Source organism: Mustela lutreola, chromosome X (genome assembly GCF_030435805.1).
Source record: "Mustela lutreola isolate mMusLut2 chromosome X, mMusLut2.pri, whole genome shotgun sequence".
NCBI lineage: Eukaryota > Metazoa > Chordata > Mammalia > Carnivora > Mustelidae > Mustela > Mustela lutreola.
In genome coordinates, this window is record NC_081308.1 from 31,779,983 (window position 1) to 31,801,091 (window position 21,109).

At 35.7% G+C, this 21,109-nt stretch overlaps 1 protein-coding gene across 1 annotated transcript in view; it reads left to right on the forward strand.

Moving 5' to 3' along the window:
• CFAP47 (cilia and flagella associated protein 47) overlaps positions 1–21,109 on the forward strand; it is a 546,720-nt gene that overhangs the window by 206,878 nt on the left and 318,733 nt on the right. The window contains exon 33 of the mRNA XM_059157736.1: positions 6,757–6,949. Within this exon, the coding sequence (XP_059013719.1) occupies positions 6,757–6,949 (193 nt within the window). The remainder of the gene's footprint in view (positions 1–6,756; positions 6,950–21,109) is intronic.

The following is a 21,109-nucleotide window of genomic DNA, read 5'->3' on the forward strand; positions in this document are numbered from 1 at the left end:
AGTCCTAATTTCGGTTTGTGGGCTTTATTCACTCACTCGTTCATTTCTTCATTCATGCATGCATTGATGGATATGTTTATGTCATCTAATCTCTCCTTCCTATCCTAGAAGTCTATGAATTTAAAAATCAAGTATTACTTGTAAACTCAGAATCTGATAGTGTGTCAGCTACATCGTATATGCTCAACAAATACTGGCTGAGTAAATTTACTTAACAACTATTATGGTATAGACACAGTAGTAAGCTCTGGGGTTTAAGATTAAACTTGATATAGTCTTTCTCTTCCAGGATTTTGTGTCCTGGAGTATATAAGTAATTACTCATATCTAATTACAAGACTTATAACCAATTCTATGTTAAGGTAAGCCCAAAAAACTAGTGGTGAATGCACATAGAGAGGAGCCTACTTTTTCTGTGCACTGGAGAAGGTTTCTAGGAAGAAAATCAATTCAGCCTGACCCTGAGAAATAAGTAGGAGTTTCCCAGGCAAGGTAAAGCAGTGGAGCATAGGTTAGAGAGGGAAAGAAAGTATAATTTGTGAGAAAGAGGTGGTAGGTGAGTTTTATTGGGGATCAAGACAATAACATTTGTCAAGACAAAGGGAATTCAATGTGGAAATGCCTGAGATTAGATACAACATGGTATGTTCTAAGGAAGAAGCACACTATGACTGGGGGTAGGAGGTGTGGACTGTGATCCTAGTCATAAATTAGAGCATGGTTGACTTCATAAGCCAAACCAAGGAATCTGGATTTTATGGACTTTAGCTCCTGAAGGATTTTAAACATGAGGCTGATATATCAGCTTTGCATCCTAGAGAAATCACTCTGGTACGATGTGGCATCTGTTTGGAAAGGTAGTGCCTGGTGCTAGGAATACTGGTGGTAGTGGGAAAGATGAGAAAGGGACTGCTTTCCTAAATATTAGGAATAGAATTCAGAATGACTTGGTGAATAACTAGATCTCAGTGGGTGAAGGAGATAAAGAGGTAAAAGATGACAGTGGGTCCTGCTGGGGTGACTGAATGGAATTTGATCCTAGTCCCTGAAATAACAAGACAAGCGATAATAATAGGATTTTGTTCGGGGTGGAGGGTGAGATAGAGTAAGAAGGCATAATAAATTAATTTTGGTTGTGGTGTATAATGGTGCCCAGTGTCTTTACCAGGTAGATATACCCTTCAGTCAGAAAAGAGATCTGGGTGGCAACACGTGTGGGATTCTTCACTGATTCCATGATAAAGTCATAGGAATAGATAAGATGACCCAGTTAGGTCATCTGCAGAGCTGTATTTCTCCATGTATTGTGTCTAAAGCATGGGTGGCTCTAGGAGCTCTATTAAGTCAGAACCATATTGGCAATTTCTCTTGTGAAAGCAAGCAATGTTGAGATGAGTTTCACAGGTTGGAAAGAATATGGTGATTTTCACACAAATCCCTTTAGGTTTTCTTTTTCTCCTTCCTAGAGCTCATGTGTGCCCTCAGGACTGCCTTTGTCAGGTCTTCTTGGCTAATAGTTTGGATAAAGGGTACAACTTGTCTCATCCAATTTGATTTTGTGTCATTTGGGTATTTTTGCCTGTTAAATTTCATATTTAATTGTTGCTATTTTCTTGCATTATATTCCCAATTCACAAAAATGTATTGATGACCAAAAAACAGGTCATTGAAGCACAAGAGAGATGAAAAACAGTAACAGAAACACCCAAATTCAGAATGCTGTTTTAAATGTAAATATAAAGAGGGCTTTCATGTGCATATAAAACATGAATCTGTATGTAATGAAAGAGGTAAATGTGATATTTTTACTGAAGAATCTAGGCAAGAGAAAGATGATCAATAATAAATATCTGAATAATAAGTTTAGGTAAACTGTTGATTTATTTGTTCCCAGTGTACTGTCTGTTATAAGGTTGTTGTTGTTTTTTTTAAATAGTGGCATGATTGTATCAAATATTTTGATATTTTTAAATGAAGAGCAGTGATCTTTCTGGTTAATTAAATACATTTTTCCTCAAACCAATTCAAAATCTCTCTGTTATAAAATTGTGGAATATTTGCTGCTAAAAGTAGGCAAGACACCAGTTCTACTGAGGGCATTACTTTGGAATTTCATGCCTCTGTAGAAGACAAGTAAAGATAGTACAAGGTTTCATATTTGTGAGGAATTCTTATTTATTTAATTTGTTTTTAAAGATATATTTATTTATTTTAGGGAGAGAGAGTGGGATGGAGGGGCAGAGGGAGAGGGAAAACTGCACTGACTGGGGCCCAACACATGGCTTGATTTCACAACCCTGAGATCACAATCTGAGGCGAAAGCAAGAGTCGGATGCTTGACTGACTATGTCCCCGAAGTGCCCCTGTAAGGAATATATAAAATGAGCTTCAATAAAACATGATTGGAAAGAAGGTAAACTTGGTGAAATTGTTTTATTAAATGGCTTTGCAGGATGTCCCCTAATGGCAGTGGAATGCAATGTGCATACACTTATTCTCACAAGTGTTAGCAAATATTGCATGCTTTGGTTGGATCTAAAGGAATGTATGAACACATTTGCATAAGTGTGATAAGTCTGTGTGAAGGAAAGAAATATATGATGACGTTTTATTCTCTTTATCAATGAAAGCCCATGCTCTTAGAGGAATAATTCTTTGTCATTATTTAAAGATTAATTTGTAATGTAGCCTGGAGAAAATCAGTTGGTGGTAGATATTGATAGACAATTGGTCATTGGTCACAAGAAAGGGTGAACCCTTATTCATAGGGAAATGTAGATGATTAAAAATATGCTTCTATTGTGAATTCATTGTTAAATAGAAAAAAATGTAAATACTGTCAAAATAAGGCTACTGAGTTGCCTAATTGCGTTGTGATCTCTGTAAGTTCAGGATCTTTATTTCCAATTTTGAGATGCGCTGGTTATGAAGAGAAGGTCAGTCTCACGTGCATTTTTTCAACAGGAGTGAGATTTAAAATAGTATGTTCCTAGCACTAATGTTTTTCCGTATTTATCATTTTTATTTTAAGTGGCTAGCTCAAATATTCATCAGGTAACGTTTTCCATCTTGGACATATACCTACAGGATTTGAATATCATGATTTTTATTTATTTATTTTTATTTATTTATTTATTTATTTATTTAAAGATTTTATTTATTTATTTGACAGAGAGAGATCACAAGCAGACAGAGAGGCAGGCAGAGAGAGAGAGAGAAGGAAGCAGGCTCCCGGCTGAGCAGAGAGCCCGATGCGGGGCTTGATCCCAGGACCCTGGGATCATGACCTGAGCCGAAGGCAGCGGCTTAACCCACTGAGCCACCCAGGCACCCCGAATATCATGATTTTTAATGTGGTGCAAAACACTAAAGCATCAAAAGTTTGGCTTTTTCCCAAGATTTTTTGGGGAAAAAATGTTTTGAGTTGTTGAATGGACAGAAAAACTGAATATGATCATATAGTTTCTACACAGCTGAGTTGATGATTAGAAGCTGAAATCCAGCCTACGTGCTGCTCGCTAAGACTATAGACACTATTGGAAGCTGTGTCTCAACAAATTAGTTGCAGGGGCGCTTTTACTTTAATAAGGGTACCATCAGGATAATAGTTTCTCAGAGAGTGTACCACATTCTTTAATTTGCACAAAGACACTGTATAAGTTTTTGAGCTCCTCGCAATGGAAGCCAAAGAAACTTTTCCCAAAGACGAATGCCACTGAAGAGTAGAGTACTATTATCTTTAATGCTATTTCCCTAGTTGAGTGTTTTTAACCTTTGACTTTTGAGTGTGATTGGCTCATCAAGGAGCTTAGTATTTGTTTAGTATTTGAAAGTAGATGAAGTAGATTTTAATAAAAATCTCTATAATTTCTGGCTTTGTGTTGGGCCTGATTATCTATAACAATCAAACTGAACATCTATTCTGTTAACCTGTAAATATGAGGTAAGCTTTTCTCAATTAGTGGAAATACAGAATAAGAAATTACTGAATATATAAAGTGATGTAGAATTCAATACATTCATCGTCTAGGTAAATGTAGATAACTTGATAAAGACAGTAACTATCATTCATCTTACTGATATGAAGCTATAATTATTGTCATTACTACTACTAACATAACGTTCTAAATATTATGTTGAATCTTTGTTTTTTAATTACAACAATTGGTGGTTTTTGTGGTTTCTTCATGCATATTTCGTGGTCTCTGGGAGATAAAATTGGGATAAACACACCTAAAAACTTAAAAGAAAAGATTGCATCAGGGCACCTGGATGGCTCAGTCGTTAAGCGTCTTCCTTTGGCTCAAGTCATGATCCCAGGTTCCTGGGATTGAGCCCCACATGGGGCTCCCTGCTCAGTGGGAAGCCTGGTTCTCCCTCTCCCACTCCCCTTGCTTGTGTTCCTTCTCTCACTGTCTCTCTCTGTGTCAAATAAATAAATAAAATATTTTTTAAAAAAAGAAAGAAAAGATGGCATAGGGCATGGGCTTTGGTTTGATGAGCAAAAGGAATGAAAGTGGGGACAATGGGTTAGAAAACTCTTTCATGGGTTACACTGGTGGAGAGAACAGGTAAAACAATTGGGGAATCCAAGTTTGGGAGAGCTCTCTAAAAGCTGAGTATAAGTGATCATGTTTTGATATTGTTGAGAAGGGAGAGGTTAAAGATCCAAAAGCTAAAAAAGGCAAATGATGGAGGACTGTCCCAAAGATGATGCGTAATTTTGGTATCTAGTACAAGAGAAGGGATAGCTTACCCACTGTGGCTGTAGAGGAGGAAAGGTGAGTATAGATGTTCACGTTGTAGGACAGACACTGCAGCATTCTCATCTAGGATGTCATTCCTTTGCTCTTTGAAGTAGTGATGATGGGTCTTCTGAAAAATACTAGTGTATAGGCTGAGAAGGAAGGAGATCTGATAAGAGATGAATAAGGAGCCAGGAGTCCCTAGAGGTAGTAGGAGTGAGAAGACAAGGGAAAGAGGTCTCTGGGCTTGCAGGGTTTTATCTTTATTTAAATCAGTAGCAGGTGCATCTTGGGTTTCCTGGAACCCCTATAGTGACACCCTGGTATGCTGTGTGCTGTACCTTAGAGGTGAGGTCAGATTGCTGCTGTGCCTTCCATCACCAGGAAACTCCCCTATAGATTGAGCCTCTTCTTGGAGCTTTCTCTCTACCTCCTGTTTTTGTTTTTGTTTTTGTTTTTTTAAGATTTTGAAAATTTATTTATTTTGAGAGAGAGTGAGTGAGCGTGAGAGCAAGCGAGTCAGAGATCATGAGCAGGAGGAAGGTCAAAGGGAGATGCAAACCCCCTGCTGAGCAGGGAGCCCAATGTGGGACTTGACCCCAGGACCCCAGGATCATGACCCAAGTGGAAGGCAACTGCTTAACCAACTAAGTCACCCATGTGCCCTCTACCTTCTGTCTTCACCCCCAGATCACTTGTAGGTGGTCCTCCTTGATAGGGCTTGTTGATAAACAAGCTTGAATGCTTCTTTTTATATTTTCTTCCTCTATTTTCCTTTTAAAAATTCTTACTTTATGAACTTAAATTATATTCTGTTTACAAAAAATTTATAATCTTGATAATATTTAGACTTAAATGACTGCAAGAAATTTTGTTAGGGTGATAAACTTTTATGGTATGTTTGAGCACTATTTGTTATATTCTACTTAATCTTATCAAAGGAAAGGTAACCTTCTAAAAGTTAAATCTGATTTGACTTTTTCTAATTCCTACTTAAATTAATTGTGCCTTTTTGGCATACATTTTGAGTTAAGATTTACTAGAATAACTTACACATAGTTTAGAACATTCTGTGAAATTGCAACCGTTTAGTAAAATTAAAATTTCACCTCATGTTATGATCTACATCTTATTCATGTTTTTGTTGGGGAAGGACATGACATTTTTTTCATTGCTGTTCCATTTATTCATTATGAGACCAGTCATTACTTTTAAAATATTCTTTAAACACCGTCCAAAAATATAAGAGCTATTTCTTGGTAGAATAACAGCTTGAATTTTAAACAGAAACACTGACAAACAGGTATGGTATAACCTTGTTCTTGGAAACTTTGGAAAAGGAATGAACTTTGGTAGCATGTTTTAAATTGTTGTTCTGCCTTTTACACTTTACCTTTTAAAATATTTAAATATTTAAATGGTTGAAATTCAACCATTTCGGATTAAATGTCTTTCTAAATATACTTTAGCTAAGGATTGCATCGTTTCGCTATCATACCATTTCCTAGCACAGTAACTAGTTTTGTATCATGCACTCAGTACATAATAATTGAATTAAGGAATAGATATAGACCTTCTTACCTCTTAACTAGAATTCAGTTTATGTTTAAAACAGTCCTATTGCTTCCGTATCCAGTGCTGTGGTTACCACAAGATTCTCTATGGGCCTCTTTCTCCTCTAAATGGTACCTAAATTAAGTAGGAGAAAGTTTGTTTGCAGACTTTGAGACATCACAGATTGTATCTCACAATATGTACATATGCATTATGTGCTTGCTGGCCTATGTCCATGAGGATTTCAAACATAGCTGAGATTTGGATAGGCGAGTTGTTATTGCCTATACTCTGACTTTCATCTTTATTGTGGGGGGGTCTTCTGATTTCTTTTACTCTTGTATGGATGCAATTGACCAGAAAATACTGATGTCTTCCTTTTTTTACTCTTCCAATATTGATTTTGTAATTTTACCATTCAAGTCTAATGAAGGTTCCCTCTTTTTCCCAATTTCAGGTTCTGGTACTATCCCGGGTTGTACCACATTGCAGCAACAACCTGCCCCCCATCCATGTGCAGAATTCACCAAAAGTCAATCCTTGTTTTTTATCCAGCAACATATATTCTAATCCTGAAAGGATTCTGCTTAGTTGGATGAACACAAATTATGAGAATGCCCGACATATTATATGGAAAAACTGTCACCATGGTGAGAATTTTTTTCTTTAAATAAATTATTGCTAATTTTCATGTGACAATTTAGAATTAGACCCAGAATCCATGGATTCTAGACCTGACTCTTTTCTGCAAAAAGGATCTCTTAACATCTTCGAGATCAGTTACCTTACATGTAACATGGAAATAATAAAAGTTGCTTCTTTAATGTATTTTGAAGAATAAGTGATAAAATCTATGAAGAGATGCTCTCCAAAAGACAGTCTTAATATCATTGCTGATATTTTCAGCTCTATAAAGTATTAAATTTTAGGTGACATGCTCGAATCTTGTGTGTACTTAGTTGATATCAAGTGAAATTTAACTAGAAAACATCTTACATGTCATTGTGACAGTCATGTTGGAAATCACTAAGTGCAGTAATGCTTCATGAATTTGGGGGGAGGTTGGTCATATTAGGTCCAAATACTGAGGCAAGTGGGTGGTCATTAAAGAGACCTTCAGTGTTCAGGTGGCCACTCCTGGTTCTGTCCTTATGAAATGAGGCTCTATAAATTTTCATCCTACAAGCCTTCAATTTTTGTTTTTTTTTTTTAAATTCCAGTTTGCTAGTCTAGTGCATTTTTTCCCTCTGTCATAACCACTGATTGTAGTGAGATGGATGGCACTGTGCATGCTGGTTGTTTCTGTGGCTTCAATTCGGGCCCCCTCTTCCAAGTACATACATACCTCTTCTGTTCAGAAGTGGTTGTGTTTAATTTATTATATTTATTTTTTATACTGAACCCTCAGAGTTTAATCTAAATTTTAGAAATAAGAAGAAGATTTAAGAGTGATTTTAAAATGAGACTTTGAATTACGGTTGTTTTAACTTAAAGGCATTCCTTCAACAAACATAGTGACATCAAGATTGAAACAGTTATATTGATATATTGGTATCAGGCAGCAGTAAACATAGAATATTTTAGTACCTTCTAATTGATTTACTGATAATGTCAAAATAATTTGACTTGAATCTGCAATTGAATAAGATTCATATTTTATAAAACTGTATTTGGCCCTTTCAAAAATATTTTAAAAACTACAAATTATTAGATTACTGAGGAGTGACAATTTAACCAAAATAGTATAAAATAATGTACATATATTAGAAATTAGTATATTCATTTGTTGTAAAATTATTATGGTTCCGTTTTTATCAACAAAATGGTCCGTCCAAGTTAATTTCAAAGAATTTGCTGCATTTTTAAATATAATACATTACAGGCACTGGCCTCTTTACTTTAAAAAAAAAAACACTGAGTTTTATGCTTTTACAAAGTTTTTGCATTTTTCTCTGCTTGGACTATTATTTTCCTATTAATCTTCGTGATACTGTTTCTCACTTTATTCAGGTGTCTGCTCAAATATCACTTTATCTGACAACATTTCCCAGTACCCTCTAAAATAGCTTATCCTTTCATCTTTCTCTTTCTTGCTCTGTTCTTTTCAATAACATTTTTCCCAAAATTATATATATAAAATGGAGAGTCTGTTTCTTCCAATAGAATGTGAGCTTTTTAACAGGAATAGTCTTGTCTGTTTTGTTGTTCACTGGTGTGTTCTCAGAACAGTGCCTAGAAGAAAACAGATATCAAAAACTGTTTGTGTATATAAATGAAGGAATATGGAGACACATTCAGGTTTTATATATTTTTCTATCCTATTCCAGACAATTGGATATATATTAGCTTACCCCTTTGTACCTTTTGTACAAATTTCAAGAGTTGGATTGAATGGTTGAGGTAGAAGGAGGCACTTTCCGCATTGAACATGTACCTGAGTACAGGTTGGTGGGCTTAGTAAGAGTGGAGGTCCATGAGGAGAATCTCTGTGAAAGATTTCTCTTGGGTTAACTTGGGCTGAAAAAAAGTCATTCTCATTTCCCCAGATTTTTATCTGTCAACATTGACACTTATTCTGCTTAGATTCTGCTTAGATTGGTAAAATTGGACCGTCCTCACAACTTGGTGCAGTGGTTCTGTGGAGGGTAGAAGGTAGGGCTGCACCCAAAACCTTTCAATTAAGAAACTGTTGAGGGTGGGACCTAGCAATCTGTGTTTTATTAAATCCTCCATGTGATTCTGATGTGCACTAAAGCTATAGCGTCCCAGAAAGTAGTTTCCCTAGTGCTTTTAAATTGTTCACAGAATGATATTTGTTCACAGTTGTATTTCTGAAGAACCCCTCATTTAAATAACAATTCCTTTGATGTTGTAGTAGATGAAAATTTCCTCAAATTAATGTCAGGCATCAAACCACAGATCCAGGAAGATCAGGCAATACCAGGCAGGATGAATGTAAAAAAAAAAAAAAAAAAAAAAAAAAAAAAAAAAAAAAAAAAGCTTTATGGCTAGGAATACTATATTTAAATTGCAGAACATCAAATATAGAGAAAGAATTGTGAAAGAAGCCAGAGGGGGGAAAATACCTTGCCTATAGAGGAGTTGAGATTTATATCCAAGAATTATATCCAACGTCTCAGAAATCATGTAGTCAGGAAGATAGTGGAATATTTAAAGTGTTAAGAGTTAAAAAAAACAAAATACTAACCTAGAATTCTGTATCCAAGAAATTGTCTTCCAATAGTGAAGGAGAAAACATTGCAGAGAATAGACAGTGGAACTTGCTTATACATTTTTTTTTTGATAAACTGATCAGTTGGCAGCTTGCAGAGTCATCTTTATGAACAATCTATCCTTGATCAGCCTGATGGGGCAACAAAGAATTTTTTAGTTGTTATGGCTTTTGCAGAAACTTGCTGGGTTAAGCAGTGATGTCAACACGATAGGTGGTTTCCATATTCCGTCTCTGCTGAGGCCTTTATATATTTCTCATTAGAATTTCATTGTAATGATGTAGGAACTAGGAAGGATGTGACAAGTAAGCGAGCCTTCCTCTGTGAAGGAGAGTATGGAGTGGTAAAGTTGGAATCAGTTGGTTCAGAGGCCTGGCCATCCAGGGCTTTGAATATCAGGACAATATTTTAGGACTTCATTCTGTTGCCTTGGAGAATAATGGGAGATGGCCAAGATGGCAACTGCTATGAAAAAATGGGTATTTGGTCTGGTGACCATAGTAAGTCTGTGGTTTGAAGTACACTGAGGTCACATACATTTGATCAGCATACCCCAAATTTAGCACTGAGACTGAGACTTCTTAACCCTGGACTTTCTATGATTTTGCTCAAGGGTATGTGGTGCCAGGTAGTCAATGTTTGGGAGTTTCCTTTCCTAACTACATGTAGTTGCTGAGAGGTGCTGTTAAAAAGCAAACAAACAAAAATAAAAACAAGAATAAAAAAGTTATCTATCCTGTGTTTGAAAATTCATAATATGTGGTAATTTGTCCAAAGAGTGGTGAATGTCAAAAAAAAATTTTTTTTTCCATGTAATAAATGAACACCTGTTTCATGTAAGTAGGGGACCATTTTAGGGCTTGCTAGGAGGTACGTTTGCCCTTTTACACTTACACTCTCGTTCCTGCTAGCTCTTCATATCGTGTGTGCTTAAGCCCTCTATCATTAATACAACAGTTAATGTTTTTCACTGATGAACCTTTTTTTATACCTTAGAGACAGCTGCTTCTTCAGTAGATCATGCTTATGATAAAGTGTCTTCTTTGTTATTCTTTTGGACCATTTTCTTCAATTGCTACATTTGATTGCTAATGGAAATTTCTCATCCTATAATCTCCTGGTGATTTTGAGAACAGCAATAGACCATTTTTGTAACATAAAGTTTAATTTCTGAGAGGAATAATACTTTCATTTGACTGCACTTTTAACAAAATCCTGAAATTGGAGTATTTTGAACTGTCGGTTCAAAGGAGCTTTGTTCTACAAAATAATATCTATTATTTAACTGATGCTTATTTCAACATTTTTTTCATGAAGTAACAATTGTAACTCTTATAATTGGAAAATACTGTTTTTATTCTATTTTTTTAGTGGAGTAGAATCATAAATTATATTTGGCAACATCTATCTTTTATGTACTGTCTAAAAGTGTCCCTGGTTTGACTTATCATGGGATAGTTTGTTAAAGTAAACAACATTCAGTATACAATTGAGAAATTGTACTGACCTTTTAATTCTATCTATTCTTAAAATTAATGTAGTGTTGAGGTCCTTCATTTGTATGCATTGGTTGTTTCACATGTGTCTAATGTTCAACTTGATTAAATCAGAAAATAGTCATTATTTACAAAAAACTCTATATTTTCCCCAGAAGTTCCAAATTATCCCTTTAATGTTTAACATTAAATATTTATCATCAGGGCACCTGGTGGCTGCATTGGTTTAGTATCTGCCTTCAGCTCAGGTCAGGATCCCAGGGTCCTGGGATCCAGCCCCACATTGTGCTCCCTGCTCAGTGGGGGGATGGAGGGGGTGGTCTGCTTCTCCCTCTCCCACCTCCCCTGCTTGTGCTCTCTCTGACAAATAAAATCTTAAAAAAAATTTATCATCAGGATTGCAAGATTAAAATTTATCATCTACAGGTTGCATGTAGATAATAGAAATGGTATAATCTGATATTTTAATGTTACATTTAGAATATTTTGTATTGGGAATGTGACTGTCAGTCAATATGTAGAACGTCATGATTAATGTGAAGGTTAACACTAAATCTGGAGAAATGCTAGGCAGTAATAAAAAAGTGAGAACAGAAAATTAAACCTTTTTTTTTTCCAGAGGAAATAGCATTTTTTTTCTATTTTTTATTTATTTTTTATTTTCAGCATAACAGTATTCATTATTTTTTCACCACACCCAGTACTCCATGCAATTTGTGCCCTCTATAATACCCACCACCTGGTACCCCAACCTCCCACCCCCCCCACCACTTCAATCCCCTCAGATTGTTTTTTAGAGTCATTAGTCTCTCATGGTTCATCTCCCCTTCCAATTTCCCCCAACTCCCTTCTCCTCTCTATCTCCCCATGTCCTCCATGCTATTTGTTATGCTCCACAAATAAGTGAAACTATATGATAATTGACTCTCTCTGCTTGACTTATTTTACTCAGCATAATCTCTTCCAGTCCCGTCCATATTGCTACAAAAGTTGGGTATTCATCCTTTCTGATGGAGGCATAATACTCCATAGTGTATATGGACCACATCTTCCTTATCCATTCGTCCATTGAAGGGCATCTTGGTTCTTTCCACAGTGGCGACCATGGCCATTGCTGCCATAAACATTGGGGTACAGATGGCCCTTCTTTTCATCACATCTGTATCTTTGGGGTAAATACCCAGTAGTGCAATGGCAGGGTCATAGGGAAGTTCTATTTTTAATTTCTTGAGGAATCTGCACACTGTTCTCCAAAGAGGCTGCACCAACTTGCATTCCCACCAACAGTGGAAGAGGGTTCCCCTTTCTCCACATCCCCTCCAACACCCATTTTTAATGGATTAGCATTGCAGTTCAATAAATCAGGGCAAACCAAGGCAATAGCCACATGTCCTGCAAAATGGAGGATGTAAAAATTCATCCACAATCAATTGACCACATTCTTTCTCTTTCATATTTATACCTACTCAGTGTCAGTGTGTTCTAGCCAGAGACCACTGGGAACATATCTATAGTTGAACAAATTCTTTTCAATGGGCATTGCAGGGGGGGAGACCACACATTATGGAGAATCACGGAGTGCCTCACAGTAAAGGATATTATGGAAGACATTATGGGATTTGTGCGTTGGCTCAGTAAATTGGGGACAGGTTCAAGGAAATAGGGATTCACCTCGATTGTGTGCTATCGGGGGCAGTGGTAGTTCTATGAGTAACTTCATAAATCTTATTTAGAGGGAAGACTACTATAATTGAGGCTAATCCTTTCATTAGTAGAGATGCAGTGGTCACTTAATACTAGCCAGGAGAGGGGGATGTTTGGTGTTGTCAACCATAAAAATAGAAGTTATTTTGTTAGGGAAATGAGTTTATTTGGGAGTAGCAGAGGAATGGCAATTCTGGACAAGCAAACTATGGCAAGCCATAAGCAAGTATGAAGAGACAAGGGGAAATTCCGCTTTCATTAGGTGTAGGTCAAAATTGGGGAGGGTTGTTTTGAACAGAAGCTCATAGGAGAGGTACCAGAGTTTGAGGATGTGATGGTTTCTCATTGGTTACAGGTACATTATTAATAGCTGGGGCAGAGAGGGGTCTTCCTTCTTTTTTCTTAAGAACAAGAAATAAAATACTTCCTATTTCCTGCTAATTATGCCAGCTGCAATGAATGGTAACATACATCAATTCCCCCTTCAGGGCTTCCTCAACTCAACTCTAAGTGAGGTTTTCTCTATTCATTTTCACATTATTTTGTAGTATGCCAATTAAAGGACTACAAATTTTACATATAATGGCTTATTTAATCCTCAAAACATGAACATCATGGTAACTGTTATGAGTGTTAACCAGAAAACTAAAATAGAGATGTTAATTTATTTTCCTAGGAAAATATGTGGCTGGATTTTGAATCTAAGCAGTTTGACCTCCAAAGCTCATGTTAAGTATCATTGTGTGATACTGCTCTTTCAAAATGTTAAATTCTTCTTTAGCTTAGATCTGTGCAATCTTGCAGATTCTTTCCTAATGTCCAGAGAGATGTGTCATTTCCTTTTCCATCCACAAGAGTGGGTTTTCAAATCTGGATGCCCTTTTGTAATCACTTGGGAAATTTAAAAAATAAAAACTGATGCCCACCCCCAAGCCAACTGAAATAGAATCTGTGGGGGTATTGCCTTTATGTGGGCAGCTTTTAAAAGCTTTCTAGGTGGTTCTGATGCACAGTGAAGGTTGAAAACTCTAATATGTGCAAATTTAAGAGTAAGGAATAAAGATTAAGTAGTGCAAATGAACCTTATAACATAAATATTTGTTTGTTCATAACTTCTCCCCTATAAGTGACTTGCTTTGTTTGGCTCTAAACTTTTTTATATTCACAAACTGGGTGACTTATACAAGAGTATGAAAACTATTCAAAACATTTCTTTTATAAATTTGGCATGGGAGGTATTTTTTCTATTTCTTTTGAAGTCAAAGATACTGGTTGAAACGGAGTCCTGAAGAGGCTCTTTCTTTCTTTTTTTTTTTTTTTTCTGTCTTTCTTTCTTTCTTAGAAAATGGTGCAATTGAATATTTACAAGACACTACAAGGTCTGTTTTTTTGTTTTGTTCTATTTTTAAAGAAAAGGGTGAAAAAATAGAGAAAAGGATGGGATGAAGAGGTTTCTTCTAATCTTTTATTTACATGGATGATCTTGTATTATACCTGAGCTTTTACATACTTAAGCAGAATGCAGTCAACATTTTGTCATTAATTATAATATTTACTATATGATTACTTTGTAGATTGTGTTCTGGAATTTATAACCTTTCAATTTTCCAGGAGGTTTTATAATGAATACTGCTTAATAATATATATTATATACAGTTGACCCTTGAACAACATGGTTTTGAACTGGGAAGGTCCACTTATATGTGGATTTTTTTAATAGTACAGTACTGTAACTGTATTTTCTCTTCCTTGTGATTCTCTTAATAACATTTTATTTTTTCTAGCTTATGTTATTGTAAGAATACCATATATAATATTTATAACATACAAAATATGTGTTAATTGACTGGCTATGTTTTCAGTAAGGCTTCTAGTCAACAGGAGGCTATTAGTAGTTAAATTTTGGAGGAGGAGTCAAAAGTTCTACACAAGTTTTTCAGCATACAGGAGTTGGTGCCCCAAACCCCACATTGTTTAAGGGTCAACTATATATGTCTGTATCTCTCTTCCCATTTATCTCTCTCTTTCCCTATCTTACTATAGTATATTAAATTGATTTTTAAGTGTAAACTAACCTTACATTCCTGGCACAAATTTAAGTTTGTCATGGTAGCTAATCTTTTTTTAATACCATGCTTGATTAGTTTACTAATATTTTAATTTTTTGCTTTAGTTTACATGAGTGATGACTTGTAATTATTCTCTGTACTTTTTAGGTTTTTTTTTTTTTTGTTCTTGTTCTAGTTTTATGCAACCCTCAACAATTACTTGTAGGCTATTTCTTCATTGTAGGCTTTGAAAGACTTTCTAGAAAAGTGAAATTGCTTGTATCTTAAATTTTGTAGAATTTACTAGTAAGATTATCTGGACCTCTTATTTCTTTAGTGGGATGACTTTTAATAATCTAATTAATTTTTTAATTGTTATAAGATCATTCTTATTTTCTTTTTTCCCTCCCCGTTCCCATTCATATTTTCTATTTCCCATTGAGTGAGATTTTGTAACACATGACAGTAATGAATTTCATCTAAATTCTGAAAATATTAGCATAATATTTTTCATTAGTTTATTGTATCTGTTCTGTCATATGTAACTACTGTGATTATTTTCTTTTGATTTCTTATACTTTATTTATTTAGTAAAAATTTTATTTATTAATTTGACAGAAAGAGAGAGAGAGAGAACATAAGCACAGGGAGTGGGAGACAGAGAAGCTGGCTTTCTGAGAGCAGGGAGCCAGGTGTGGGGCTCAATCCCAGAACCCTGGGATCATGACCTGAGTGGAAGGCAGACGCTTAACAACTAAGCCACCCAGGCACTTCTACTTCTTGTTTTTTAAATTGGTCTTTATCTGTAGTGATTAATAACCTTAGCACACAAGACTCTTTATTTTCTTTCTAGTTTAATGAGGCACTTATATGGAAGTTCTACCAAATATTATATACATTACCTCAATCTCATGTGGCTGATCTTCTAATTGCCATTTTTGGTTGATCTTATAATTATTTAGAGTTCAAATATTTTCATAATTTAACTACCTTTAGAAACATGATTTCTGCATTATAGAGTATGTATTACTTGGCATTTCCAAAGCACTTTGAAATAATTAAAAATGTACTATGTTATCTGTTCTGAATGTGGGCACAAAAATCCTCAAAATGCTAGCAAACAGAATCCTGCAACATTTTAAGAGGATTAAAAAATTACTAGATGAGATTCATCCCAGGAGTGTAATACTGGTTTAACATAGGAATTCTGGGGTGCCTTGGTGGCTCAGTTGGTTAAGCCTCCAACTCTTGGCTTTGGCTCTGGTCATGATTGCAGGGTCCTGAGATCAAACCCTGCATTGGGCTTAATGCTCAGCAGGGAGTCTGCTGGAGATTCTTTCCCTCTACCTCTGCCCTTTACCCTGCTCTCTCTCTCTCAAATAAGTAAATAAATCACTGAGAAGTAGTGGGAATTCCAATCAATGCAATACTCCATATTAATAGGATAAAAAGGAAAATAAAAGAGACCATCTCAAAAGACACAGCAACAATGAAAATTTATATCTAGCAAGAGACTTATGCCAAGAATATATAAAAACACAACTCAAAAATAAAGCAACAATTAATGGAAGTAAAAAGAAAAAAAGGAGATAAATTATCAACGAGCACATGAAGAGATAATATAATATTAGTCATTAGGTAAGTGCAAAAGAAAAATACAATGAACTAGCACTTGATACCAACTTGGATAACTAAAATTTTTTTAAAAAGTGAAGAAATACTACAATTATTGGGAAAGATTTATAGAAACTGGAACCTTCTACATTGCTAGAGAGATTGTAAATGGTACACCCACTTTGGAAAACAGTTTAATGTTAAACAGTTTGACATTTCTCAAAATGTTAAAAGAATAGATTAATGATATAATTCAGCAATTCCACTCATTGGTTTATACTCAAAATATTTGAAAATACATATATTCTCACAAAAATTCTTAAATAAATGTTAATAGCAACATTATTCACAATAGTCAAAACATGAAGCAACCCAAATGCCAATAAACTGATAAACAGATAAATGTGGTTTATAGTATCACAAAATGGAATGTTGCTCATCTATAAAAGGAAGCGAAGCCCTAATACATGCTGTGGCATTGATGAAATTTGAAAACATTATGCTTAATAAACGAAGCCATAACACGAAAGGGCACATATTTTGATTCCATGTCTGTAACATGTTTAGAATAGGCAAGTCCATAGTGACCTAAAGTAGTTTAGTTATTTTCCAGTGGATGAGAGAAGAGGGAAATGGGAATGACAGCTATTGGGTATGGGGTTTCTTTATGTGTTGGAAAAAATTTTCTAAAATCAAGTAGTGGTGATGGTCACACAGCTCTGTAAATATATTAAATAATAATGAATTATACAGTTGAATTGGATAAAATGTATATGAGTTATATATCAATAAATCTGTTATAAAAATGTACTGTTTTAGGGGCGCCTGGGTGGCTCAGTGGGTTAAAGCCTCTGCCTTAGGCTCAGGTCATGTTCCCAGAGTCCTGGGATCGAGCCCCGCATCGGGCTCTCTGCTCAGCGGGGAGCCTGCTTCCTCCTCTTTCTCTCTGCCTGCCTCTCTGCCTACTTGTAATCTCTGCCTGTCAAATAAATAAATAAAATCGTTAAAAAAAATGTACTGTTTTAATCATCTAAAATAATTTAAGTATTTATGATATTCATAAAAATAGTATGTGCACTTATTCCTTTAATGCATAAAATGATTCAGTTTTATGTTTAGCCGTCATATCTTCAATTCATAATACTATTTAGGACTATTTTAATATTTCTGAATATTTGAAGCAGTATATAAATAGGTAAGAATATAACTTATAAATCAAAATTTAAAAAAGTTTTAGAACATCCTTGAATTTTCTGTTTCCTGACAAATGAGAACTAGATTAGTTTACTCGTTCTCTCTCTAAAACAACCCTAGACCAACACTTCTCAGATGGTAACATGAATATAAATCTCCTGGAGATTTTGCTAAACTTTTTATGTTTCAGTAGGTTTTAAGTAGGGCCTGAAATTCTGTGTTCATAACAAGCTTCCAGTTGATAAAGGTGCCGCTGATTCTCATAGCACACTTTGGGTAGCAAAATCTTGGAGTATAGAAGAGCGTAGCCTCGATTAAAGCAATTAACAAAAAAGCAGAGAAAATCCTTGATATACCTAAGGCTGTGGTGAACTGGTGGGGGCTTGGCAGCGGCCTTCTTTCTGTATGAATGACAGGTTGGAGGCACGGGATCAGATCAGAGAAGGGAGGTTTTTACTTCTTAACACTATTCTGGAGGATTATTGCCATGCTCCTCTCACAGAGAGCCATGTTTGAACAGCAACAATTCATGCCAGCTGCTGTTGAAGAAATAATAACAGAAGAGTTCCAAAGTTGTGATGGGTTAAACAGAAATAGGTAACTTTGAATTTTCCTCTCAGGGAGGTAGAGAACTAGAAAGACCTTTTGTTCCCACCCTTAAAATTATAGCAAAAGCATAAACAAAACAACAGCAAAAACCATATAAATAACAAATTCCCAAATGTGTTAAGTTCCCCAGGAAGATAAGGCAACAAAGTATCCTGAAGTCCAAGGAGAACTAGGTGCTTTCAGGAAGAAATGGGGTAATAGCAATTGTCTGCTTGTGGTAGAGACAGCTAGACATTGATCGTGGTGAGTCAGGGTGGTGGTGAATTGGTAGAAACCAAGTATACACTAGTGAGAGAGCGTGAGATCCCTAGAGGCTACAGCAATAAGGAATGTCTGCATCCTTTTACAGGTTTTTACTCCACAGACTTCACTGTTTGCTCACAGATGACTGGAGAGTGAGTCTGTATGAGAATGTACCCTTCATAGTATAGATCTAGGGGAGGGGCAAACAATTTGTCTGCCTTCTCTATTACCACATGTGAGGAGAAGGACCACACATACAGTCATCTTTAGAGCTCTGATGAAAACTCATTGCAGCTTAAAAAAGAAACTGGAAAATAATAATAAAAACAACAACACAAACCACCTCTACCCCTGAGAAATAGGCCGGAATAATATATAACAGTCAAGTAGGAAATCCCAAAGCAACCATGAAAAATCTCTTACAATTAGTATAGAGTTTGTCCTGGTTGTAGAATGGATACAAAATCAGTATTTAAAAGGGGCGCCTGGATGGCTAAGTGGGTTAAAGCCTCTGCCTTCAGCTCAGGTCATGATCTCAGGGTCGTGGGATCTAGTCCCGCATTGGGCTCTCTGCTCATCAGGGAGCTTGCTTTCCCTTCTCTCTCTCTCTGCCTGCCTCTCTGCCTACTTGTAATCTCTCTGTGTGTGTCAAATAATTAAATAAAATCTTAAAAAAATCAGTATTTAAAAAAATTCTGTTTTATAATGGCAGTAAACAATTGGAATATGTAATTAAAATATATAATTTATTATAGCAACTTAGAATAAAATGCTTAAGTATGAACCCAACAAAATATGTGCAGGATATACATACTGAGCATTATGAAACACTGAAGAAAGAAATCAAAGAGAACCAAGTAAATAGAGAAATATACCATGCACGTAGAAGTGGAAGACATAAGAGTAAGATATTTTATTGTCAATATTGCCAAATTGATGTATAGATTCAATATAACCCTAGTAAAAAATCCTCTTTCTTTTTTTTTTTTTGGTTGACTCTACAATACAAATGGGAATTTGGGGGGTGATGAAACTTCTCTGGAAGGAAGTGTGATAAATACATGAAAAGGTACCTTTCAAAGTCCTGGAAGCATACAACACAGAATGAGTGTTAGTGCATATATATTTTTTAATCAGCTAAGACATGGAAGTAATTCAGGATGGAATGCGGGCTGTGACAAATGAATCTAACTGCATTGCCGGTGTTTGACAACCTCACTGAATATAATGGACAGGAAGGGTGCTACCTAAATTATCTTGTAAAAACAATCATGACTGCATATGGTAGACCTAAAGACAAAAGGATTGGTGCATGCACATGTTACTCTAGTTACTCTAGTTTCTTGCCAGGGTATGGGTTTGCAATAATGAAATTGCTTTAGATGTATACTAAGGTTGAACAAATAAGTAAATATGTTGTAGGTAATGAGAACCAGTTTTTTCTGTACTGAAGAGCTAAGTTAGAAATAAGGAAAGTGGGTAGGTCATAATATGTCCTGTGGTGCTGGATTGCAGTTGGTGGAGTTGGAAGTAAACGCATAAGACTTACTGTTATATTGTTATCTATCTATCAGCTTCTAGTTAGGAGGTTTTTCATTAGTTGTTTTCCTGTTGTGGATGTGATCCTCTACAAGATGATAAACACGTTTAGGGGAATTTCTGTCTCTTTAATGATACAAGATGACATTGGGATGTTTAGAGATCATAGTCCGACAAATACTGTCTGATTCACTATCAACATGAAAGCGTAGTAAATTGCCTTTTTTAGACTAAAGTTAGAATTGCTTACAGTTCTTATTGGCTACAAAACTGAGACCTTTGCTTTTATTAAAAGCCAGAGGTGGCACATATACATTAAGAGAAGCACATTTAGGTTATAAACATCCAGCCCACCAGAAATGTGCATTTTGAACTCATTACTTTGATTGTATCACATCATATATCAGATATAGTTATTTACAGGTTTTTACCAGCAAAAAGTACTTCGAAATATACAGTCCAAAATGTTGTTTGCTATGTATTAGTTGAAAATTTCTAGGGATCTTTGTTTGCTGGGCTGATTTTGCAATATTAGGCTGTAGAGATTCTATAGAATTTTCAATGTTGTAGCATCTCAGATGAATAAATACCAGGTACTGTTTTTGTGAAGTATCTAGGATGTCTGTGGTTCCAGAGAAATTAGTCTTCCAGTACCAGATGTAAAGCAGTCTTTTTTATTTTTTATTTTTAGAGAGAGCATGGAGGAGAGAGTGTGCCCGTGAGCACATGTGAGCAGGGGGTGAAGGGTAGGAATAGGGGCACAGGGAGAGAGAGAGAATCTCTCAAGCAGGCCACACCCAGCGTGGAGCCCAACATGGGGCTGAATCTCACAGCCTGAGATCATGATCTGAGGCAAAATCAAGAGTTGCATGCTTAACTGACTGAGTCGCCCAGGCGCCCTAGATGTAAAGCAGTCTTGATTTGTGAAGTTAATATACATATCATGAACATCTCCTGTCATAGTTTCTTGTTTACAGAAAATGAGAGCCATTTGAGGGGATTTATGCAGATCACCAATTTTACCCTTGTTTTCAGATAAGACATCATATCAGACCTTTAAGAATTTAGGCTCTTTTGGAAAGTTTTGTTGTTTTTTCTTTCTGGTTTTGATTTCTTTTTAAGTTTTTATT